Source organism: Arachis stenosperma, chromosome 7, assembly GCF_014773155.1.
Source record: "Arachis stenosperma cultivar V10309 chromosome 7, arast.V10309.gnm1.PFL2, whole genome shotgun sequence".
In the NCBI taxonomy this organism is placed as follows: Eukaryota; Viridiplantae; Streptophyta; class Magnoliopsida; order Fabales; family Fabaceae; genus Arachis; species Arachis stenosperma.
This window is the reverse complement of record NC_080383.1, coordinates 19,903,525-19,930,233: the sequence shown is the minus strand read 5'-3', so window position 1 is coordinate 19,930,233 and position 26,709 is coordinate 19,903,525. Positions and strand designations below refer to the sequence as shown.

General features: G+C 36.1%; 1 protein-coding gene across 3 annotated transcripts; it reads right to left on the bottom strand.

The window, feature by feature from the left end:
• Window positions 1-731: 731 nt before the first annotated feature.
• LOC130941308 (protein LEAD-SENSITIVE 1-like) lies at window positions 732-3,390 on the bottom strand. 3 transcript variants are annotated; one of them, XM_057869766.1, is made up of 2 exons: window positions 2,953-3,390; window positions 732-1,615 (listed from the first exon to the last, which is right to left on the bottom strand). In XM_057869766.1, exon 2 carries the CDS (start codon window positions 1,586-1,588, stop codon window positions 899-901), a length of 690 nt encoding a protein of 229 aa, XP_057725749.1. In that variant the 5' UTR covers window positions 1,589-1,615; window positions 2,953-3,390; the 3' UTR covers window positions 732-898. The 3 variants fall into 3 exon arrangements, with proteins under 3 accessions (XP_057725749.1, XP_057725750.1, XP_057725748.1); XM_057869767.1 differs by having other exon boundaries at window positions 732-1,608; window positions 2,979-3,390; XM_057869765.1 differs by having other exon boundaries at window positions 732-1,608; window positions 2,953-3,381.
• Window positions 3,391-26,709: the final 23,319 nt, after the last annotated feature.

The following is a 26,709-nucleotide window of genomic DNA, read 5'->3' as shown; positions in this document are numbered from 1 at the left end:
GAATACAAACAGGAGATTTTATATTTCCTTCAATATAATAAAAGGAAAGTTTATCTGGACCTATAACTTTTTTTTATTAATTGAAAAAAGCTAAACAGTGACTAGGTCATCACCATGAATATGACCAAGCCATCACCAATTATGTTCTTTCAGTCCATCTGACAAAAGCTCGAGGATAGAAATATTGGAAGATACAAATATATTTATACGATGGGATTCATAATATAGATATAGTGATAAGTAAAATATTTGTGTTCTGAGATAAAATTTGTACAATTTTCTATCTATTCAAATACTGAAAATTAAAAGACACAAAGATATGCTTTTGTATCATATCTTTGTACTTTTATCCAAAACACCCACTAACCATAACGTTAATATGTGATGTTAACTTGCTCGGTTACCAAGCATGTTCTAATAACTTTGTTACATCAACCGCAGACATCAAAGTTCTGGATAGAATAAAATCCTTGTAAAGAAGCCTAGTTGTGTAGATTTTGGCCTTGCTAGATATATTTTTTTTAATATGGGAACTAGAATTGTTGTTAATCACATGTTGGCTGTCATAATCGACAGGATATGGCTTCTGGCTTGGCATGCTCTCCATAACTTTCTAGATCACTTTTTTGTATTTATATATCTTATGTAACTTTATGTAGAACAGGTAATCTACCACAAGATTGTAAAACTCCATTTAGTAAAAAGTAAACGTAACATCTTATACTACTACATGGACAATAATGTTTGATATATATCACATTCAAAATGACAGAATGGTCTGTGAAGAACATCTTTACATTAAATCGGCAAGCAGACAATAATGGAACTCCAATTGTTTAAGGTATTGACAACATATATTAAGCACAACATTCTATAAGGAAATTCTATTGACCCAATGCTAATCGTTCTTGGCTGTGTCCTTGGGCATCTCAGCTGTCTTCTCTGGTTCATTTATGTTGCCAGTCATCTCCGGCTCACTTACGCTATGAGAAGCCACAAGTGTTTCCACTGGAACTTTAGATACGTCACGACGTAGTCCTATATCAGAAACCAATCGGCTAACACAGTACATGCCATAACCAACTGCGGCCAAACCACTCATACTCGTGGTCATAAAACGAAGTGGTGTAGCAACTACAGCACTAGCAGCAGCCAAGTAAGATGCTGCCTGTCCACTCCGACCTACACTGAGATTTGTGAACACAAGCAGACCGGTTTTGCAGTAAATTGCAAAGTCTTCGCAGTTATTCTTGAAAATGTTATAACCACCAAATCCCTTTTCAAGAAGAAATGAAGCACGGCGAAGGACATCTTCAGGTGGATCAGAAGCAGCAAGGGTACAGGTACCTCCTCGAGGTTTGGCAAGAAAAAAAGCAGCTTTGACACCATATTCAAAGAGGTATAGCTCACCACCATAAAGAAAACAATCCAAACACGACGAAATGACACCCTCATTCTTCGATAAATCACCACACTTCGGGCAAGGATTGTCAAGATCATGAGCAGGAGAAGAACTAACGAGGAGACGGTCCAGAACAGTTCCTGTCCCAATTTCTTGCCCTGCTCCCCGGGTGAAGTGGGTCACCATTCCATCACCAACATATATTCCTGGTATCTTGCACAAAAAACTACTGACAATTTCAGTATAATAGAGAAGTTAAAAAGAAACCATAGGTGCTAAGTCCATTAGTTTTTACCACATGCAGAAGTGCTAAATCTCCTAATACCATTTAGTTATATATTTCCATTGGTGTTGTAGAACAACAGCACAATAAGATTGCAAAAACTGAAAGATTCATCAAATATTTGGTATATACCTTAAAACATCCAGAAGATGTGACATTGATTACTAAGAACAGAGTTTTGGATGTAGTCATGTAGAACATTGAATTACATCATAATATAACAGTGAAAGGGCACCGGCACAATCAAGTCAAACATCAAAGTTAGCAGAATTTTCATTAATTTCTCCCTACAGTTAAAGCGGTTATTTCCTTCTAGCTTCATAGGAGGACAGGAGCCATGTAGGCATCCATGGCTTGCAATTCCACATAAAACAAATCTATGAACAATCTACAGACTCATTAATATTAATCTCTGATTCATGAAAACAATAGGCAAACAGGAACTCAGGAAATGCAAGAGGGTTGTAGATATTGATATCAAGTGGGAGTGAAAGAATCCCTCTTGTTGAGCAGCTGATATACTACCAGGAAAGAGTAAGACTACATAGACGAGAGAGGAAACGAACTTCCGAATTCTCATTTGATAGACTTGTCCATAGACTAGCATGTCTGATATTAGAAACAAACTCAATTCTCTCACCTAAATTTGATGATTCATCATCGCATCCGCCAACCTCGAAATATCTTTTTTACTGATAACCTAAATAAAATGTGGTATTCGTATAATGCTAACTGCTAAGTATTTGCGCGTGGCAATGTCAATTCATGAGTTTTGAAAGTAGCATGATTTAAACTTCGAATCTCAACACTGTAGGACATGGGTAATATACATGCTCCCCAAACCAATTCAATGCTAAACATTGTCAATTACTCAAAAGAAACAGGACAGTGGCCTACATTTTCGGTACCACACAAAGAGGTCACTTTGAAACTTTGGGAAACCTTTACAGATTCAAAACCTACAGTAACTATTATCATCCATTTATGCCTCTCATTATTTGATTTATTTCTAATCTCACTTCTCTCCAAGCTTCATGCTGGATCTCAATGAAGCACATACTCATGTGCCAGAATTTCACAGCCCAAATGAAATTGAGATTTTCTGATTCAATAATAGAATGATTATCAAAAATAAAATGCATTATCGAAACAAGAAAGGGAATAATATAAAACAACAACAAAGTACCAAACACCAAAAGGGAACAGAAATGGAAGTAGAATTCGGGTTATGTAAAGACAAATTAATGAAGAAACTAAAAAAAGAGACCGTGATGTGCGTAGATGTAAGCTTGCCTCCATGAGTAAATGTGATCACCGGGTTTCAGTTGTTCTCTATCGATCTTATTCGAAAACACTCCCATTTCAAAACCTAAATTCCTCTTCTGTTCTGTATGATTCGTGTTTGTATGCAAATCAATCACAATTCACAACTGCAACAACAACACGATCAAATTACAATCTGAAACCCTCTTTCTCTGTTTCTCTCTTCTGCGTAAGTTTGGAACCCCAATAAACGCAATGAAAATGGTTTTCCTTTGTGTTGTTTTGCTTTTACTCAACGCTTTTCGAGCATTCGGGAGAAGAAGAGGAGCAGAGAAAGGGAGAAGGAAGAATCTTACTTCATTATTCCGATTAATATTCCCATTCTCCCTACGCGAAAATGATTCTCTTTTAGTAATTGTCTCTCTTATCTATTAATTTTTCACATAAATTAATATTTTAGTAAAGTTTTAAAATCTTTGAAACTAACACTATGTAATTTATTTAGTATTTTGTAACTGTCTTTTAATAACTCATCATCCAATTGAATATCATAATATTTATAGATAAATAAAATTAAATAAAATATATGACTAAATTATGTAAAATTTTGTCGGAATATAAATAGAAAATACTGTATACAGATAGCGCACAAAACAATACTAGTCATTAGTCAATTAAGTCAATGTACTTCCAATTAACTTTGGTTTTTACTTTGTCATGTGGACAGTTGGATACAATCATACAATGAACTTCTTCCACTGACGTCAACGTCACAATAGTTTTCCACATTGATTTGCTTTTACTTAGCATCCAAGTTTTCTGAAATAATAATAATAATAATAATAATAATAATAATAATAATAATAATTGCACAACTAAAGTTATGACCAAAACGAGTAAGCCTAGAGATCCCAACGGGGCAGGCGAGGACGGAAATGCCTCCTTGCTTCCCATTTTCATTTTTAGATTTATTTTTTATTTTTATTTTTTGTTGTGGGAAAATATTTTTTTATTTTTATTTTTTATAAGATTTTATTTTTTTAGAGATTCTATTCTCTATTTATCTGATAATTTTAACTAATTATTAATTTCTATATGAATAAAGTTACAAGTATTTATCCTATACAAAATTAGCAAAATTTTATACAAAAAGTTTAAATGACAAGATGACGACTTCTTTCAAAATGTGCAGTGGGAGGATCCAACGATGAGTCAAAGGACAGAGCAGTGGACGAGGTGGAAGACGCGGTAACAGAGAGAAAAATGAACACGACGACATAGTTACGGAAAGGGATGCCATAAATAGAGAGCACGATGCAGTGAGGATGATGGCACCGTAAAGTGTGATGATGTGGTGAGAAAGGAAAGTGGCGAGGGAATGACTGCAGAGAAATTGAATGGAGTATGGATAGCGTTAGGGATCTCTGAATTGAAGAAGGGTTATGCAAATGAGGATTATGAGTTTTGTGTTTCTATATATGTGAAATGACTAAAACACATATATGAGAAATAATCTATTAAGGACAATTTAGTAAATTTATGAATTTTGGGGACTAGTGGGGATGGGGTGGAGATCCCCGCTCGGGTCTCCGCACCTGCCTCGGGAGAATTTTGTCGTCCGTCCCCATCTCGACAGAAAAAATTTTCTATAGTCAAATCCCTATTCGAGACAGTCCCCGCAGGGATCCCTGCATCTCAGAGAGTTTTTCCATCCCTGAGTAAACCTACTCTATAAAAAGAGATTTGTAAAATAAGGGTTTAACTGCATCAACGTGCATGTTTATAAACTCGTCCACCTTCATAAACTTGTCCATTATTTAATATGAGAGATAACAACAATTTTTTAAACAATGGAAGATAACTACTTTGTAAAAATAATAGGTATTCAAAGGTTTAGAGAGCTATGAGAAATTAAAAAAATAATAGTTTTATTTCCCATATCATATAAACTATTTTTTAATTAAAAAATAATAATAGCTTTTTTTTCTTTAGTTATTTCAAGTATTATAAATTGCATTACATATTTTATATCAGATGAAAAATATAGTATTCACAGAATATTAAAGAGTTAACATAATTAATCTTTTATATCGATTTTGTCTTTACAAAATATATAACAAGTACATTATTGTGGGTAGTGATTAATTTCATATTACTTTGTATCTATTAGAAGTCTAAATTTCGCTGGAGACTCAACAATTGGTATCAAGAGCTAATATTATATTATTCATTATTTGAGTGGTAAAATTCAAGTTTGAATACAAGGGCTTCTACTAGTGGAAATGTCAGAATAGACAAATATGAAATTAAGAAGTTTAATGGAAAAACGATTTTTTCTATTGCAGGATGCAGATGAAAAATTTGCTTATATCACAGAAACTGCACAAGGCACTGACAGAAAAAGAGAAAAAGCTAGAGGATATAAAGGAAGAGGATTGGGAAGAATTAGATCTTGAAGCACGGGTTGCGATAATCTTATGCCTTGAGAGGGATGTTGCTTTCTTGGTGAATGAAGAAGTAATTGCAGCAGGCATCTGGTTAAAGTTAGAGGATAATTTCATGACAAAGACTCTAACTAACAGGATCTACTTAAAATCCAAAGTGTATATATACAAGATGGAGGAAGGCAATTCAATCCGAGAATATATCAATAAATTTGATAGGATTATATCAAACTTAAAGGATATAGATGTGAAAATTGATGATGAGGATCAGACACTCATATTATTAATTTTATTATCAAAGTCCTATGAAAATCTGGTGCAGACTTTGATACTGGTGGGTGACACTCTGATCATGGATGAGATGACGGCATCAATTTTAGCGGATGATCTTATCTATGTAAAGTTGCTACGAGTGTAATGTCGTCTTCAAATGAAAGAGAGTATAATGATCAAGCACAAGGATTGTTTGCAGCTAGATGGAGGAGTAATGAAAGAGGAAAAGGTAAGCGTAAAAAGTCTAGGCTAAAATCTAGACCTCACGCGGAGAGAACATGCTTTAAATGTGGTGAGTCTGGACATTTTAAAGCAAATTGTCCAAATAAGAAGATAAATTTTAAGAAACAGAATAATGACAACTCAAAAGAAAAACAAGAAGCAAGTTACATCTCAAATGATGATGAAGATTGTTACTGTGTAATAGATGATTTTTACGAGATATCCGGTAAGTGGATGCTTGATTCTAGAGCTTCACACCATATGTGTGCAAATAGGAAGTGATTTACTACCTATCAAAGCACTAATGGCGGCACAATTTTGATGGGCAACAATTATGCTTGCAAAACTTTAGGGGTAAGTACTATAAGAATCAATATGCATGATGGAGTTGTAAGAAGTTTGAAGAATGTGAAACATATTCCTGACTTGCAAAAATATTTGATCTCTATAGGTTTGTTAGGGAAAAATAGTTACAAAATTGTTGCTGAAAATAGAATTTTAAAAGTTATTTGTGGTTCTTTGGTAATGATAGAGGGGGTTCGTCATGGTAATCTATATCCTCTTTTGGGGACAACTGTTACAGGTGAGGTAGCAGTTGGAATCGGTGGAAGTAAAGACCAAACAGACTGCACGAGGATTTGGCACATGCGGCTTGGGCATATGTCGAAAAAGGGTCTATCATTGCTTAGCGAAAAATGTTTGCTAAAAAATATGAAAAAACCAAAAATTGAGTTTTGTGAACACTGTGTATATGAAAAGGCATATAGGGTGAAATTTTCTACAAGCAAACACAAAAACAGAAGGTTGTTAGACTACGTGCATACTGTTGTTTGGGGTCCAGCTAAAGTTACTTCCTAGGGTGGTTCTAGGTACTTTGTTATGTTTGTTGATGATTATTCAATGTATGCTTGGGTTTACTTCCTCAAGCATAAGAATGAGATATTCGACACTTTTAAGCGGCGGATAGCAATGGTTGAAAACAGAATAGGTAGGAAGCTAAAAACTATATGATCTGATAATGGCACAGAATATACAGATGGAGCTTTCAATGAGTTATGTGATCAGAAAGGCATTGTGAGACACTGGACAATTAGAGACATACCACAACAGAATGGAGTCGCAAAAAGACTGAATCGTACACTACTTGAGAAGGCAAGGTGTAGGTGCTCTAATTTTGGGTTAGACAAAGAATGGTGGGTGATAAACCACTATTTTATGGTTTATCTTGTACTCAATTGAGTGGTTTTTATCAACTCTTTACCCACTTATTCATACTATTTGCATGGTTTTACATTTGCCTTCCTAATTATGTGCTTGATTGAAACATGCGCTTCTTGGACTTATAATTTCTAATATTAATCCTCTCTTATCACCATTAGATGCCTTGATATGTGTGTTAAGTTTTTTCAGAGATTACAGGGCAGGAATGGCTCAGAGGATGGAAAGGAAGCATGCAAAAGTGGAAGGAATACAAGAAGTTGGAGAAACTGCTAAGCTGTCCAGCCTGACCTCTTCGCACTCAAACGGCTATAACTTTAGCTACAGAGGTCCAAACGACGCGGTTCCAGTTGCGTTGGAAAGCTAACGTCCGGGGCTTCGATTTGATATATAATTTGCTATAGCTGCCCCGACGCCAAGCGACGCGAACGCGTGAGTCACGCGGACACGTGATCTGGCAGGAACGCAAACCCGCGCGGCGGTGAGCCATGCGGCCGCGTCACTTTTCCGCGACCTGTACGGACCAAAAAGCGCTGGAAGTGACTTCTGGGCTGCTTTTGACCCAGTTTTCAGCCCAGAACACACAGATTAGAGGATAAAGTGGAGGAATGCATGTATTCATAATTATTCACTCATAATTCACTTCTCATGATTTAGATTTTTGAGAGGGGTTCTCTCCTCTCTCTCTTAGAATTTAGGATTTCTCTTAGTTTTAGGAGTGACTCTCAATCCCAGGTTCTTTATTTTTATTAATTTATGAACTCTTTCATGTTACATATAATTTTTATTAATATTGAGGTATTTCCATTCATGATTGCTTTCTTTTATTTACATGATTACTGCTTCCCATCTGAAGGCATTTTATTTGAGCAGTTTCAATTTTCTTTCCTTTGGCTTTGGTTAATAATATCCCAGGTTCTTTATTTTTATTTAATTTATGAACTCTTTCATGTTACATATAATTTTCTTAATTAATGTTTCCTTTGGCTTTGGTTAAATAATTGGTGACTCTAGAGTTATCAAACTCATTGTTAGTTGAGAATTGGAATTAATTCATCCACTTAATTTACCTTCACAGTTAGAGGTTAACAAAGTGGGAGAAAAATCCAATTCTCATCACAATTGATAAGGATAACTAGGAAAGGACCTCCAGTTCTTATACCTTGCCAAAGGTTTATTTTACAGCTATTATTATTTTATTTTACTTGTCATATAATATATTCGTACCTTACTTCCAAAACCCCAATTTTACCTTTTTCATAGCCAATAATAAGAACATACCTCCCTACAATTCCTTGAGAAGACGACCCGAGGTTTAAATACTCGGTTAACAATTTTTAAAGGGGTTTGTTACTTGTGACAACCAAAACGTTTGCACGAAGGGATTTCTGTTAGTTTAGAAGCTGTATCTACAATGCGAATATTTTTAATAATTCTTTACTAGCAAAAATCCCAACGTCAAAATGGCGCCGTTGCCGGGGAATTGCAAACGTGTACCTTATTATTGGTTATTGTAAATATTTTTCTAAAAAAAATATTTTTCTTTTACTTGTTTATTTGTTTCTCCTTTTTCCCCTTTATTTCTGATAACTACTATAAATTCTCACCCCTCTCGCTTTGAGTTTGGTTCTAATTTTGTTGAAGGAGATAGAAACCACAGCAGTTATATGCATCAAGGTCAGACCAATCAAGGATGGATGGAGCCAAGAGGATCTAATCAACCCTTTAGGCAACAACACCATCCTAGATATCATGGACAAAGACCAGGCTACAATGCATCCCAAGCTGATAGATATGGTGGACCACCTTATAGCTACCAACAAGCCCCACCCTATGCTCAGAGATCATCCTTTCAACACAACCTCAACCCACCACACTCACAAGCCCCTTTCCGCCATTCACCTCCATATGACCCTAACCCTCAACCACCATACCAACCACCTTATGAGCCATATGAACCATATATAGAACCACCCCAATTCCAACCCAATTACTCACAAGAACCACCACTTCAATATTCACCATCTCCATATCCATCAATCCAAGAGCATTATGATCCTATTTATGAAAACCGAGTGCATCAAGAGGCAAAGGATCGTCTCAAGGAAACAGTGGATCGATGTCAGGCAACCCTTCATCAATTGGGGCAACTCCTAATGAGTCAATTAGCCTCCCGACGTTCGGACACTCAAGGAACCCCCATGGCTTCATGTGGACAATCTAATGAAGAACGTAGTATGAAGGAGATACTAGAAACTCCAGTGAACAGTACGGAGCATGACTTTGTACTAGAACAAGTAGAGGAAGCCGGAATTATTGAAGAAGAAGAAGTGGTTGAAGACTTAGGAGATGTAGAAACTCCATGGGAAAGTCAAGACATAGAGCCTCCTTCCAAGACGGTTGAAATTGATGCTGAGGAGGGTGTACAACCTCCAAAGTATATCATAGTTGAAGACTTGGAAGAGGTTGATCAAGAGATGGAGATTCAAGAAGAAGAAGCACAACCTCCCATGCCCTTAGAAAGCAATGAAGAGGAGATTGAATTGGAAGAAAGCTACCAAGAGGAAGTGGTTGAAATTGAAGAAGTTTGCAAAGAGGTGGTAATTATCAGAGAAGAGCACAAGGAAGTGGAGCTTGCAATTTCATTAAAGATACCTCCCCCTAAATCACCATCATCCTTCACAACATTCAAGTGGGTAAAATTCATATCCCATAGCTTTCTAATCCCACTTGAATATGGGCTACTGGAGACGGATGGTCAACTTAGAGCTCTTTGTGGCATTAAGAGTAAAAGGAAGATGGTCAGTGGTAAGAATTGTCCTGCAAGGTTCATCATGGTTGGAAGCTTTAAGCTTAAACGTAAAGGTTGGTATAGAGCTCAACTGAATGGGTCTAGGAAGTTGTTTGGCCGCTTTAGTGAGAATTCAGATTGCTTGCTACCCGGATGGAATCATGATAATCAACACGAAGACGGGTGTAAAAGCAAGATTTGGGATCCTGGAATCTGTTCTGACATCCAACACCCCAGGAGTCTAAGAATCTGTTTGAAGCTTCTCAAGGGTTTTACATGCTTAGTTTGGGACCCCGGAGGTTACTGGAATCACAAACACTGGTGGAGATTCCTGGATGAGTTCAAGCATAAGCCACCATAACAGGAAGCTCATCAAATGTCCAACTTAAGGACTTTAACTAAAAGTGCTAGGTGGGAGACAACCCACCATGGTATGATCGTCCTTTTTCATTTTTATTTAGTTTTATTTGTTTTTGAATTTTATTTTATTTTGTTATATTGAACCTGTAGTTTTGCATCACATTTATATTAACACTGCATTCTGGATTTTTCAGATTATAAAAAAAAAAAAAGCGAGTACGCGACGCGACCGCATCAACGACGCGTCCGCGTCGCAAGGGGAAAAGAGAAAAATAAAAACGAACAGAGAGTCACGCTGGAGCGTGGCTGGAGGCGTGCCAATGGCACAAATCAATCCACGCGACCGCGTCGCTGACGCGTCTGCGTCGCATGAGAATAATGGCCTCCCACGCGACCGCGTGACCCACGCAGCCGCGTGACCAAGATTTCGACGTCAAAGTGGTGCACACCCGAAAGTTGTGCGAGAGTGGTGCTGGATTAGTGCTGAACGCATGATCCTTCCCATGCGGCCGTGTGACCCACGCGACCGCGTCATATTCCTTTAAAGCCCACTCACGCGATCGCATGCCCCATGCGATCGCGTCACCCAATATTTGGCACTAATAAGATTTTGAACAGAGAGTTGTGCGAGCGCGAGGCTGCACTCGCGCCACTAGCACAAATCGAGTCACGCGATCGCATGACCCACGCGTCCGCGTCGCTTGACCTTATTGCGCACCACGCGGCCGGGTCACCCACGCGACCGCGTCGCCAGCGTCGCACACCTTAGCCTTATATGCCAAAATATTTTATCTTTTCTTCCCCAATCCTAATTTTTCCTCCCTCCTTTCTTCTTCCCTTCTTTCCCTTCTAATTCTTCTTATTTTTCTTTTTATTTTATTTTAATTCATTTGCATACTTTCATTCATTGCATTATTTTCATTGGTGTTAAAAATTTATTTGGGTAATTATTTACCATATTTTGCTTGTGGATTATTAAAGGAATTGTTTGACAATTATATTAATTTTTAAAGGGTTGCTTGCATGTTCAATTTAATACTTTCAAATAGCTTATTTACCATGCATGCTATGTGTTTGTGAAAATGCCTGTATGGCATTGTGCACTATTTTTAAAGATTTCTTTTAATCTTCTACTAAATGCTTGCTTTTCACAAAACCCTTTTTATATTTTATTAATTAAATATAATTGTCATTACAAACGTTATTGTTAGTTTCCTACGACTAACAATACATTAAAGCTTTTGATGCTTGATCTATGCTACTCATGCCCTTGCCGGCATGCTAATAAACATCTTGCATCCAATACTCCCCATGCCTTGCTACATTTCCATTGATGAACTGATCACATGGAATCGCGACCATGTCTTCCATTCACTATTTTCCTTACTTGGCATGCTATTTACTCGTACCGCCCTCCTCTTTGCTCTACACCTTTGACTTCATATCCCTTTCTCTTCTCCCTTTTTCAGGCTGGCCACCAGAACGGGTAAGGAGAAAGCTTCTACAACGAGCAACAGCTGAGGAATCACAACACCCGCCCACCTGTACTTCTCAGCATGCACCGAGGACGGTGCAATCTTTAAGTGTGGGGAGGTCGATACCGATCTCCATGGGTTAGTTACTTCTTGACTCAAGCACCAAATTTTTTTATTTTATTTGTTTGTTCATTGTTGCATTTGCATATTTAATTGCATAATTGTTTGATTTTTTGCATATTTTACCATTTGGTTAAAGTAATATTTTCTTTTTCAAGAAACCTTTTAGAAAATTTCACTAATTTGAATAAAATTTAATGTTACACTTGTTTGAAGAGATATTATACTGGAACATGGTTTAGAACTCGAACACACAAAACCTGTGAGATTTTTGAGCCTATTTGAATTGGTTGCATTTTATCAACCAAGAATTTTGTTTTAGTGTGTATTTTTCTCTCTAAAATTGTGATCTTTGTCTTGCTTAATTCTATATTTCCATTATTTAATGTATGCATGCACTTATATGATTGAGGCCCTTGTTTCACTCAGCTTACATACCCACATGGCCTTACCTTTCATTATCCTTTGCAAACCAATTTGAGCCTATTTTACCCCTTTGTTCTTTACTTTAGCACATCATTAACTCTAAGCGGAAAATAATAATGTCCTTAATTTGAATCCTTAGTTAGCTTAGACTAGTGAGAGTGCTCATAAATTAAGTGTGGGAAAAGTGGGTTTGGAAACAATTGGTTTGAGAATTGAGTATGTTAGAATTTTCTGAAAATGTGAAAGAATGTTGAGAATATGTTCATGCATTCAATACTTTAATCATATGCATTGAAAAAAAAAAGAAAAAAAAAAGAAAAAAAAAGAAAAATAAAGGAGAAAAAGAAAAGAAAAAGAGCAAATAATAAAAGGGGACAAAATGCCCCAAAGTAAGTGGAAAGCAATGCATATGAGTTGTACTTGAAATTAGGATGTATGAATATGTGGAAAACATAGTTAATGGACAGTTAGGTTTGTATTGTGATTACATGGATTGTCTAAAGTTAGGTGGAAAGTTTAAGTTAATTAAGGATTCAGATTTTAGTCCACTTGACCAAATACAATCCTACCTTGACCCTAACCCCATTACAACCCTTAAAAGACCTCTTGATATGTGTATTTATGCATTAAATTTATGTTGATTGTTAGATGAAGAGCAAGCCTTAGAAAGCAAGGTTAGTAGAGAATTGAGAGAATCGAACCTAAAACACCTGAGTGATTAGAGTGTATACACTACCAGTAAGGGTTCGATGCTCAATTCCTTGTTCCCTGCTTTCATAAGCTATTTTCTTCTTACAAGTCTATTTGTGCTTCATTTTTATGATTTGAATTAGTGAAATCCAGTTCATATTTATTCTTGAAAGATTTGTTTATTTTTAATCAAGTAGGTAGAAACATTTTGCATGTAGTTGCATTTATATAGATAGGTTGCATTTCATACATTCTACCATTCCTCTTCATCTTTATAGCTTCTCTTGAGCTTAGCATGAGGACATGCTATTGTTTAAGTGTGGGGAGGTTGATAAACCACTATTTTATGGTTTATCTTGTACTCAATTGAGTGGTTTTTATCAACTCTTTACCCACTTATTCATACTATTTGCATGGTTTTACATTTGCCTTCCTAATTATGTGCTTTGATTGAAAACATGCTTCTTTGGACTTATAATTTCTAATATTAATCCTCTCTTATCACCATTAGATGCCTTGATATGTGTGTTAAGTGTTTTCAGAGATTACAGGGCAGGAATGGCTCAGAGGATGGAAAGGAAGCATGCAAAAGTGGAAGGAATACAAGAAGTTGGAGAAACTGCTAAGCTGTCCAGCCTGACCTCTTCGCACTCAAACGGCTATAACTTTAGCTACAGAGGTCCAAACGACGCGGTTCCAGTTGCGTTGGAAAGCTAACGTCCGGGGCTTCGATTTGATATATAATTTGCTATAGCTGCCCCGACGCCAAGCGACGCGAACGCGTGAGTCACGCGGACACGTGATCTGGCAGGAACGCAACCCGCGCGGCCGCGTGAGCCATGCGGCCGCGTCACTTTTCCGCGACCTGTACGGACCAAAAAGCGCTGGAAGTGACTTCTGGGCTGCTTTTGACCCAGTTTTCAGCCCAGAACACACAGATTAGAGGTTATAAAGTGGAGGAATGCATGTATTCATAATTATTCACTCATAATTCACTTCTCATGATTTAGATTAGTTTTGAGAGGGGTTCTCTCCTCTCTCTCTTAGGATTTAGGATTTCTCTTAGTTTTAGGAGTGACTCTCAATCCCAGGTTCTTTATTTTTATTTAATTTATGAACTCTTTCATGTTACATATAATTCTCTTAATTAATGTTATTTGAGGTATTTCCATTCATTATTGCTTTCTTTTATTTACATGATTACTGCTTCCCATCTGAAGGCATTTTTATTTGAGCAGTTTCAATTTTCTTTCCTTTGGCTTTGGTTAAATAATTGGTGACTCTAGAGTTATCAAACTCATTGTTAGTTGAGAATTGGAATTAATTCATCCACTTAACTTACCTTCACAGTTAGAGGTTAACAAAGTGGGAGAAAAATCCAATTCTCATCATAATTGATAAGGATAACTAGGAAAGGACCTCCAGTTCTTATACCTTGCCAAAGGTTTATTTTACAGCTATTATTATTTTATTTTACTTGTCATATAATATATTCGCACCTTACTTCCAAAACCCCAATTTTACCTTTTTCATAGCCAATAATAAGAACATACCTCCCTGCAATTCCTTGAGAAGACGACCCGAGGTTTAAATACTCGGTTAACAATTTTTAAAGGGGTTTGTTACTTGTGACAACCAAAACATTTGCACAAAGGGATTTCTGTTAGTTTAGAAGCTGTATCTACAACGCGAATATTTTTAATAATTCTTTACTAGCAAAAATCCTAACGTCAGTGGGCTGAGTTAGTTGCTACAGCATGCTACATAGTGAATCGATCTCCACATTTTTCTTTAGATGGAGACACACCTTATATGGTGTGGTCAGGAGAACATGCAGATTACGAGAAACTCAGAGTCTTTGGATGCACGATTTATTATCATGTCAAAGACAATAAACTTGATGAAAGAGCATAGAAGGCAATTTTTTAGGGTATCCAAGAGGTGTTCAAGGCTATCGTCTTTGGAGCGTAAGTGATTTTAAGTTTGTAATCAGCAGGGTTGTGACCTTTAATGAAAGATCCATGGTAGCTTTGTCTAAAGTTATGACGCCAGATGATGGTGATGTTAGAAAAATTATAAACACTCAAGTGGTGGAGATAGAGTCTAAAAATCAACCAATAGACTCTAGTCATGTTCAAATAGAGTATCTTAATGCTACTCACGAAGATGAGGAGGACGGTGAACTTGATCATGAGGAGATTCAGCGAAAAAATACACGTGTATTACAACAGCAACAGCAGGATTCTTTGGCATCCACTAGGCCAAAGAGGAATTAAAAACTTGTACAGAAGCTTGGGTCAGACAAGCCTCTGAGACATTATGGGCAGTTAAATTTGGTAGAGTACGCACTCTTGGTGGAGGATGATGAGCCAGTCACCTTCAAACAAGATATTATGGACAAGAATAGTGAGAGCTGGTTGGTTGTTATGGAAGAAGAGATGCAGTCTCTTTATAAAAATAAGACATGGGAGGTGGTCCTATTGCCCGTGAGAAAGACTACTATTGGTTGTAAGTAGATATATAAAAGAGAGAAGATCCTACTAAATCGGATGGTACAAGATTCAAGACTAGGTTAGTGCGCCAAGGGATTCGCACAAAAAGAAGGAGTTGATTATAATGAGATATTTTCTCCTATGGTGAAATACACTTCCATTCAGATGCTTTTAAGTCTTGTAGCTCATGGTGATCTTGAGTTAGAACAATTACATGTGAAGACAACATTCTTACACGGTGATTTAGGAAAAAAATTTACATGTATTAACCTGAGAGTTTCAAAGTTGAGGGTAAAGAAGGTCATGTTTGTCGCTTGAGAAAATCGCTTTATGGATTGAAACAATCTCCTCGGCAGTGGTACAAGCAATTTGATTTCTTTATTTTAAAACAGGATTTCTTTAAAAGTAGCTATGATTGTTGTGTGTACATTCGTAAGCTTCCCAGAGTTGATTATATCTATCTTTTATTGTATGTGGATGACATGCTCGTTGCTTCCAAGAGCAAAGTTGAGATAGATAGGTTAAAGTTTTAACTTTGTGAAGAGTTTGAAACAAAAGATTTGGGTGCTGCGAGAAAAATTTTAGGCATGGAGATTAGAAGAGAGAGATCAAGTAAAAAATTGTTCGTGAGCCAAAAAGGCTACATTGAACAGGTTATCAAAAGGTTTGGGATGAAAAATGCTAAGCCGGTGGTGACTCCATTGGCTCCACATTTTAGGCTCTCAGGTAAACAATTTCCTACAACAGCAGAAGATAAGGTCTACATGGACAATGTATCTTACGCAAGTGCTGTAGGCAGCCTAATGTATGCTATGGTATGCACACACCCAGACATTTCACAAGCAGTCAGTGTTGTTAGCAGATTTATGGGAAACCCGGGAAAGACACACTGGGAAGCAGTCGAGTGGATATTAAGGTACTTGAAGGGTACCATTGGCACAGGTTTATGCTTTGGTGGTAAATCATCATGTCAAATTAGGGGTTTTGTTGATTCTGATTATGCTGATGATCTAGACAGACAACGATCTACAACTAGTTATGTATATAAAATATATGGTACTCCAGTTAGTTGGCAATTGATGTTACAAGCTACAGTGGTACTATCTGCTACAGAGGCTAAGTACATGGCAGTAGCAGAAGGGGTGAAGGAGGCATTGTGGTTAAGGGATCTTCTAAATGATTTGGGTTAAGATTGTATTAATCTTAGTTATGATAGCCAAAGGGCAATTCCTTTGGTTAAAAATCAGGTTCATGATGCTCCTACCAAGCATATTGATGTTAGGTATCACTTTGTGCGTGATGTTATAAAAAAAGATGACATTTCTCTCATGAAGCTACACACAAACGAAAACCCAGCAGACATGTTGACTAAAGTAGTGTGGGGAAACAAATTTCAGCGTTGCTTAGATTTGCTCAACATATTTTCTGTTAGGCATTACATGGCGAATAAAGGAACTACGTTTGGTTTGATCCTGGTAAATGGTACATAGGCAGTCATTGTCAAGATGATGCAATCGGATACGACTACTACAATTTGCTCGTTCAGAATTTGAGTCAGTTTATCAAATTGTAACCGAGGTGGAGAATTGTAGAAATAATAGGTGTTCAGTAAGGTTAGGAGAACCATGAGAAATTTAAGTGGAGCCTTATTTCTCATGTCACGTAAATCATTCTTTAATTAGAAAACAATGTTAGCCGTTCTTTCCTTAGTTATTTCAAGCATTATAAATTGCATTTCATATTTTGTATCAGATAAAAATGTAGTATTCACATCATATTAGATAGTTAATATTGGTTTTGTATTTACGAAATATATAGCAAGTGCATTATTTTGGGTAGTGATTAATTTCGTATTATTTTGTATCTATTAAAAGTCCAAATTCCGCTGCAGAATCAACATACTTATCACTATAGCAATAGGAGTTTTAGAGTGACAATCAACTCATTAATCATTATTCTCTTCAATAAATACTGTTACACACTAATATTTTGTAATCCTAATTCATTAAATTTATCACAACTTTGCCTCACTAAAAAAGAAGTCAGAATCCTCAGCAAAAAGGAATCAAGATCCTTTAAAGTAAATAAATTGATAAAGTGAGGAGTTAATCATTCTTAAATTAAGATAATGTGACATACATTTCATAAAAATGACAAAATTAATGGTAATTAACCCTTTATTTTATCACTTTACAAACTTTTTTAATTTACTTTAGATCCAAATTTATCAGAAAGAGTCTGGACTTCACGTTTAGACCCAAATTACACCAATTTCAAATAATAATAATAATAATAATAATAATAATAATAATAATAATAATGGGAAAATTGTGTTTACATTTTTCAATAGATATATATTTTAAAAATATTATAAAAAATATTTTAAAAAATGTTATTGAAAAGATAAATTATTTTACAATTTTAATTTTGTATAAGATAAAAAAATTTATGATTATATTTTTTTTAAATATATCCTAGCTAAATCCATAATAATAATTGATGTGTACCCTATACCTCGCTCTAAGGAATAAAATAGTAACGAACCGCATAACTTGAAAATAGAAAAGGTCGGTTATAAAACACAGCTAGTCAAAGGATACCAGCACGTCGTTACCCTAAAAGACGGCATTCACAATCCCATCTAGAATCTCACCCAAAAACTCCACAAATCAGTGAAATGTTCATCTATATAAATGAGGATCTAACCTCGGCATACACAGGTTCTATTTTAGTTTTTTTTAATACTCATTAAAGACTTCTCTAAGTTTTCTTCTGATTTGAGCGTCGAAGTATCTTTTGCAGGTATTCCTTCCACGGGTTCACATCAAGCCAACATATAGCTTTCCAAACCTAGCAGCACATTGCTCAGAGGAATCGCTATAGCTCGGCAGCTTCCACATTAACGGGATACTTGGTACCCACCATGGGGCCTAGAATTTAAAATTAACCCCACATATATTTTCTCTTGCTACCTTTTTTCAGGATCATGGCAGACGACGTCGTACCGCAAACTCCTCCCTCCACTCATGTTGAATTGGGGGACACGGCTCTCCCTTTCAGCCCAAGGCCCAATTCAGCCCATTAGCCTTTAAGGGACACGACTCTCCCTTTCCCCCTCATTTCAATTCCACGTTGCAACCAATTGCGGAAAGGGGAAGAACATTAAAACTTCCAAACCCTTAATCAAAATTCAAACCACCATAACTTATTACTCCAAGCTCCAATTGCCGTACCGTTTGCGGTCACACGTCCAGCGCGTCGAGTTCTACTATTCTATTGGATTAATTTCATAGGTAAGCTTCAATCTCACCTCAATTTCTCTACCCCCTTTGATTTTTGAAAATTGTGAGCCTCTATATTGAGATTTTGTCAATTTTGGTATTCTAGGTTCATTTTAGCTTGCGAAACTAGTTGGGTTTGGTTCATTTGGTCTTTGGGTACGGTAAGTACCATTAACCCTACTCAATCCTTTGATTTAGTGTATTGAGAATTAAATTTTGGATATATATGTGTTATATATATTAGGTGTGTATGTATGAATGATATGAAGTCTTTGGAGTCATTGGAAGCTTGATTGAATACTTGGTGGATATTAGAGCTGAATTCTTGGTGAGGAAGCTTTGCCCTTTTTGCCTAAGTGGGTTTCTTTGGATAATATGTGGAAATCGGCCAAGGTATGGTTTAGGTTTCTCGTATTTAATATTTAATGTTCTTTGAAAACTTAGGTTAGATGACCATAGGGTAGGTTGAAATACACGATTGTGTGTAATGCTTGGTACAACTTATGATGGATGTTAAATGAGTATGAGAGAGGTTGGATGGTTATTGCTTGTGGTTGTTGATGTTGTAGTAAGGAGTTATGAATATGAGTTATTATTTTTGTTTCATTAATTAATGTTTAATGTTATTTTGAATGTGGATTCTTGGATTGGAATGGTTGAAATAAAGTGTTGTATGATATGTAAATTGTTTAGTACTTTGAAGTGGTATCTTGAACAAGGTTGGGTTGTGGCTTGTTGTTGATATTGGTGTTGGAATCCTAAATAACAAATTAATGAGGTTTACTAATGTATGAAAATGAAGGTAAGGTTGTGATGGTTTGTTGGTAAATCTTGTTGATTAGATAATGACTGTTTGGTATGAGATGAGGTGTATATTGAGGTATATTTATTTGAGGTAAGGTGTGGAGGTCTTGGCATTTTTAAATGGTGTGTGGTTGTGTTAAATAAGAGTAAAGGAAGTGGGATTGAGTTTAGTTTTTGTGAAAATTGAGGTTTGAGTTTTTTGTGCAAAGTTGGTTTTTCGCCGAACTTCAGCGAGGCATAACTTGGCTTCCGGACTCCCAAATGGTTTCACACTTGTTTTATGTGAAAATTGGGTCCGTGAAGCTTATACCATTTGAAGAACGGATGAAAATAATTTAAAACGAAAAAATTATGCGTGTTGAAAGTTTGAGGTTAGAAACTAAAATTCTACAGCTTTTGAAACTTAGTGAAATTTTTGGAAAAACGCATGTCCACACGTACGCTGGCCCACACGTACGTGTGACATGGAATTTTTGCGTACGCATATACCCCCCTTCGCAGACAAACACTACTGCCTGGTTTGCATGCGTATGCGTAATCAGGGGAAGCGTACGCGTCTCGGCCTAAACGCGTACCGACGCGTAGACGTGGCCCTGTTTTCAGCAAAAATAGATTTTGTATTTTAAAGCTCAAACTCGAACCTCTAGATTTTTATTTTTATTTTTTTAGTCTAAATATTGTCAGTAAGCTTAACAATAGGATCAAGCTAGGAAAAAGGAGGTAACTTAGAGATGAAGGAAGATAACTAAACTAAGGATTGAAGAAGATGGCTTTTGTTTTGATAAGATGATGGAAGAGATTTATATGAGGCAGTTAAAAGAATAATGTAATATTGAGATTAATGAATGAGATAATCATGGACATTAACCAAATGAGGATGATGAGACGAGTTATGAATTTATAATTGTGTATCATAAAATATAAGCGGAATGAGTAAATGCTTATGATTTATTGAGAAAGTGCAGTAGTGTCGCGAGTATGCTGGAGATGCATATGTAAGCTAAAGATTGAACGTTATTGAGCTTGGGGTGTTGTCTCCCCCATGTCAGCCAAGGATTAGTCCTATGGATAACATTGAGCTTGGGGTGTTATTTTTTCCATGTCAGCTTGGGGTTCGTCCCATGGATATTATTGAGTTTGGGGGCATTCTCTTCCTCATATCAGCTTGGGGATTCTTCCCATGGTGTATTTTTGAGCTCGAGAACATGTCGGAATGGCTACGTAACCGACAGTTGATACCAACGGCCATAGGACAGGCATGCATCATATGCATTTGTGTGTATGGCTTGTTTGTGCATTATTTGAGATTGCCTAATTGATTATAATATGCTAATTGTCATAATTGATATCTGTATTATCTGTATTCTACCTGTGCTTGCTTTGTCTGCTTGTTTGTCCTTGTATTTACCAGAGATGGAGGAGCGGAGGAAAGGCAAAGAGATTGAGGATTTTATTTAAGTTCCAGTTAGATTTAAGGAATTGATCTAGTTTAGAAACCTTTAGAGGACCACCCTGATTTATGGTTTTTGTTTAGCTCTTTAAGTTTTACAATCTGAGTGTCAGCGTTCTAGGATTGCCTCTGGCAATCCAGGACCTTATATATTATGTGCGTGAAACTTTTACCATGCTGAAAACCTCCAGTTCTCACCCCACACTGTGTTGTTATTTTCAGATGCAGGTCAAGAGGCACCTCGCTAGGCGTCTAGATTCCTGAAGTGGAGCGGTTTCTGGGTTCTCTTGTTATGTAGCCTATGTATATATGTATGTACTTAGCTTTCTCTCCAAGAAACTTGTTTATTTTGTTCCTCTTAGAGACTAATGGAGAGCTAGAATTTTATTTATGTATTTTGGGCTTTGGGATATGTGTATACGTTTGTAAATATTTTCCGTCCAACATTGGCTTCGCAGGCTGAGTTAAGAGCTTATTATTATGTATCTTTTGGGCTCTCTACTCCTAGTTTCTATTATATTATGTTAGCTGACTTTCGGTTTCTTCGCACGCAAGTTATCTCGTTTCCTGAGTGTTGCGCTTTTACTTTGCGTTTTTGTTTTACCCGTTTTTCAAAGCTTCTAGTTAAATATCTCTTTTACTATTATTATATATATATTTTTACTTTTAAAAGTCGTAATACCTTACTATCTCAGTCTTATTACTTAAGCATAAGATTAAGTATGGTAGGGTGTTACAGATTCGATTTACTAGCCACCATTGAGTATAAATTGAATTTGTTACATTCGATTTACTAAGAAATTGACTTAATTCAATTTAGTAGTACACCATGTAATTCAAATCATATTGATTCAATTTAGTCCTATAATAGCTAATTCGAAATTAATAAATTCGATTTAGGTGCACCATGTAATTCGAATCATATTGATTTGATTTAGTACTATAATGTCTAATTTGAATTCAATGAATTTGATTTATATAGAAATATAAATGAAGATATCCACGTAACATTATTTATTTTGGAAGATTCATGTAATATTGACATGTGTTTGGTTTATGCATGTGTTTTACCCTTTATATTATCATTATATATTATTAGTATATTAATAGAGATTAATATGTTTACTTTTTTATTGATTAAATATGTATAAAATAATAAAAATAAAATAATTAAGATGATAAATTATATATAACTTAACTCCGCATATGTTACACTTGCGGTACATAGTCGGTCCCAAGCCCGGATAAAGGAGGAGGGTTGTGTTAGGTCTTCGGCAACCAACATAAAAATATAGCTGAACCCCCATGACATGAATCAAAGACATTATTGCACTAAAGTTAGGTCGTTGTCTGGAAGCAACGCGCCGTATGGCTCGAGTACGGTGTCAAATCAAGAGCCGCTGCATCGGTGCCTGGATGTAATGTTAAATGAGCAAGGGTTCTCGCATTTTCGTGAACGTACGAGGGTAAATAAGCTAGTTCACAAAGTAAAAGGTAAAGGTCAAAGCGACAGAAGATTGAGATTTGGGACATGGAACATAGGCACTCTAACAGGAAAGTCCATGGAGGTGGTGGACACCATGACAAGGAGGAAGATTAACATTATGTGCCTACAAGAAACGAAATTGGTTGGTGCAAAGGCTAGGGAGTTGGATACTTTTGGTTTCAAACTTTGGTATACAGGAAAGGTGAAGAATAGGAATGGGGTTGGAATAATTGTAGATAAGCAGTAGAAGAAGGACGTAGTGGATGTCAAGAGGGTGGGAGATCGGATCATCTTTATCAAACTTGTGGTGGATGGAGGTGCTTTCCATGTGATTAGCGCCTATGCACCGCAAGTGGGTTCAGACGAACAACACAAGATAAGGTTTTGGGAGAATTTAGAGAGTTTGGTTCAAGGCATACCTTTGGGAGATAAGATTTTCTTAGGAGGAGATTTAAATGGTCATGTTGGGAGAGAAGTGACTGGATATTGGAGTATTCACTGAGGCCATGGTTTCGGGGTGATCAATACCGAGGGTAAAACTATTTTGGACTTTTCCTCAACCTTTGATCTTCTCATCGCAAATACATGTTTTAAAAAGAGAGACGAACATCTTATAACCTATAAGAGTGGCATGACAAGCTCTCAAATTGACTTCTTCTTGTTGAGGAGAGTCGACCAAAAATTTTGCATTAACTGTAAAATTATCCCGGGAGAGAGTTTGACAACACAACATAGGGTGCTCGTCATGGATTTTCGCGTTGAGCAAAAGTTGAGGAAAAGACATCATACGAAGAACCCAAAGACGAGGTGGTGGCGGATGAAAGGTGAGGAACAAAGAAGCTTCCTAAGACGGGTAGGAGAAGAGGCAAAGTGGGATGAGAATGAAAGCGCGGAAGAGATATGGAGGGAGATGGCAGAAGTTATTAGAAGAACAGCAAAAGAAAATTTTGGTGAATCTAAAGGAATAGGACCAAGAGACAAGGAGTCTTGGTGGTGGAATGCGAGTATACAAGAAAAGATAAAGATAAAAAGGGAATGCTTTAAAGAGTGGTCTTTATGCCGCAATGCAGATAACTGGGAAAAATATAAGGCGGCTAAGAAAGAGACAAAAGTGGCTGTAAGTGAAGCAAGAACAAGAGCATATGAGGGTCTCTACCAGTCTTTGGGCACGAAAGAAGGAGAAAAAGGTATATATAGAATTGCAAAAATCCGGGAAAGAAGAACGAGAGATTTGGATCAGGTTAAGTGCATAAAGGATAAGGATGGAGAGGTGTTGGCTCAAGAGGAAAAGATTAATGAAAGGTGGAAGAGCTACTTCTACGAGTTATTTAATGAGAGACAGAAGACTCTTCCGAGCCTTGGTCGATTATGCACAAGGGAAGAAGATCAAAACTTTGACTACTATCAAAGGATTCGAGACTTCGAGGTAAAAGAGGCTCTAAAGCAGATGAAAAATGGCAGGGCAGTAGGACCTGATAATATCCCGATTGAGGTTTGGAAGGGTCTTGGAAAAAAAGGCATCAACTGGTTAACCAAGCTTTTTAATGAGATTTTAAGGTCAAAGAAGATGCCTGATGAGTGGAGAAAGAGCACCTTGGTACCTATCTACAAGAATAAGGGGGATATACAAAGTTGCGGAAATTATAGAGGGATTAAGCTTATGAGTCATACTATGAAGTTATGGGAAAGGGTGATAGAACGGAGGTTGAGAAAAGAGACACAAGTAACAGAGAACCAATTTAGATTTATGCCAGGCAGATCTACCACTGAAGCGATATACCTATTAAGAAGGATGATGAAGAGGTATCGTAGTAATAAAAGGGATCTACATATGGTGTTTATTGATTTGGAAAAAGCGTATGATAGGGTACCAAGGGAGGTCTTATGGAAGGTTTTATAAAAGAGGAGAGTAAGGATCGCATATATTCGGGTAATTAAAGACATGTATGATGGGGCCACAACTAGTGTGAAGACTCAAGGTGGTGTGACAGAGGAATTCCCTATTAGTATAGGATTGCACCAGGGATCATCCTTAAGTCCATACCTTTTCACATTAGTCTTGGAAGTACTCACAGAGCACATCCAAGAGCCTGTGCCATGGTGCATGCTTTTTGCCGATGATATCGTCCTTATGGGAGAGTCAAGGGAAGACCTAAATAAGAAGTTGGAGTTATGGAGAGAAGCTTTAGAAGTATATGGTCTGCGCATAAGCCGTAGCAAGACGGAATATATGGAATGTAAGTTCAGTCTGAGAAGGGAAAACCCCAATATAGAGGTGAAGATTGAAGAAAACATCCTACGAAAAGTTAAAAGTTTTAAGTATCTTGGGTGCATCATACAGGATAATGGAGAGATTGAACAGGATGTAAATCATAGGATCCAAGCAGGTTGGTCAAAATGGCGGAGTGCATCTGGTTTTATATGCGACAAAAAAGTGCCTCTAAAACTTAAAGGTAAATTCTATCGCACCACTATAAGACCGGCTATGCTGTATGGTACGGAGTGTTGGGCGGTTAAAGGAGAGCACGAACATAAGCTGAGTGTGGCAGAGATGAAGATGTTGAGATGAATGAGTGGTCATATGCGATTGGATAAAATAAGGAATGAAGATATAAGGGAGAGAGTTGGAGTAGCACCCATTGTGGAAAAGATGGTTGAATCACGTCTCAGGTGGTTTGGACATGTGAGAAGAAGACCGATAGAACATCCAGTTAGGAGGGTGGATGAGATGGAAGATGGACAAAGGGCGAAAGACAGAGGAAGACCTAAGAAGACCATCCATGAGGTGGTCAAACGAGATCTACATGTAAACGGTCTCTTTGTAGACATGATACATGACAGAGCACAATGGCGTTGTTTGATTCATGTAGTCGACCCCACTTAGTGGGACAATGCTTTGTTGTTGTTGATAAATTATATATAACTTAATTAATAAGTCTTGAGTTCAAGTTTTGAAAATAATAAAAAATATTTCTAATAAATTATATATCATAAAAATATTTTTTTAGGAAAAGTATGCACTATTTTTTTTATATCTCCATTGTATATGGTATAGAACTATAGATAAATATAGATATAGATATATAAATATAAAAATTAGTTAAAAAGTTGAAAACAATTTTTTTTCTAAAAGAATTAAACAACTTATATTTGCAAAAGAATTATTTTGTGCCATTAAAATTTAAAATATATCAATTAATTATTACTTTTAAAATTTTATCATCCAAAATCTAATAGAAATATCTATCAGACTAAAACTGGAAAAACCAACATTTTGGTTTGTAATTCACCTAAAAAATATAAAATAATACCATTCTATTTTTATTTTACTTTTTTTTTTAAAAAGTATTTGATGGAGCTGTCCATAACAGCTCTATTTGATGGAACTATCAAAAGTACTTATAAAATTATCTAAACACAATTTACTATATTTATTGATGAGCAATAATATTTTTTAAAATTAATTAGAAGTGAAGCTAACTCTAATAAACTAATTAAAAAATAGGTTCATCACATAAAAAAGATTCATTAGTCACTATTTTAATTTTTGAAAAAATTTCATTTTCCTTCTCTGACAGATGCTAAAATGACACTCTCCTCGCTTCTATTTATAAAATATACAATTTAATCCATTTGGTTAAAAATATTAACAGAATATTTTATTTAAAAAAATTAAATATTTTATTCAATAAAATTAATATTCTAATTTACCATACTATCCCTTTATATTTATTTACTAACTAAACTCAATTTTTGAATTAGGATTCCAATTCTCTCCTAGTCGCTCTACTATTTGTTTATCAATATTATCGTTTCTAAGCTATTTCTCTTTCAATTTCTCTAATTTTCTTTGTTTGTCTTTACCATCGCTACCTAGGTGCTGTCATTATTGTATAGCTTTGTGTAATCATCGCCGTTACTATAAATTCAAGTAACAAGGTTTGATGTCCTTTTCTCAAACTCAATTAATTTATAAAAAAATTCATATCATTGGCAATCCTGAATATATCCCTAACCCCTTGGTTTTGCATTTCTTATTTTTGCATAGCTTTTTTTGTTTTGCCGTTTCTTTGCTTCTGTTATAGTTATTCATTAGTGATTACGCCATTTTTTTTTATTTTAGCAAAATGTCTACTAATATTGAAATTATATCTAGTGTTAATGAGTACGATGGAAGTGAACCCCCTATTGAATAATTATTTACCGATAGTGATGAAGAATATGATGTT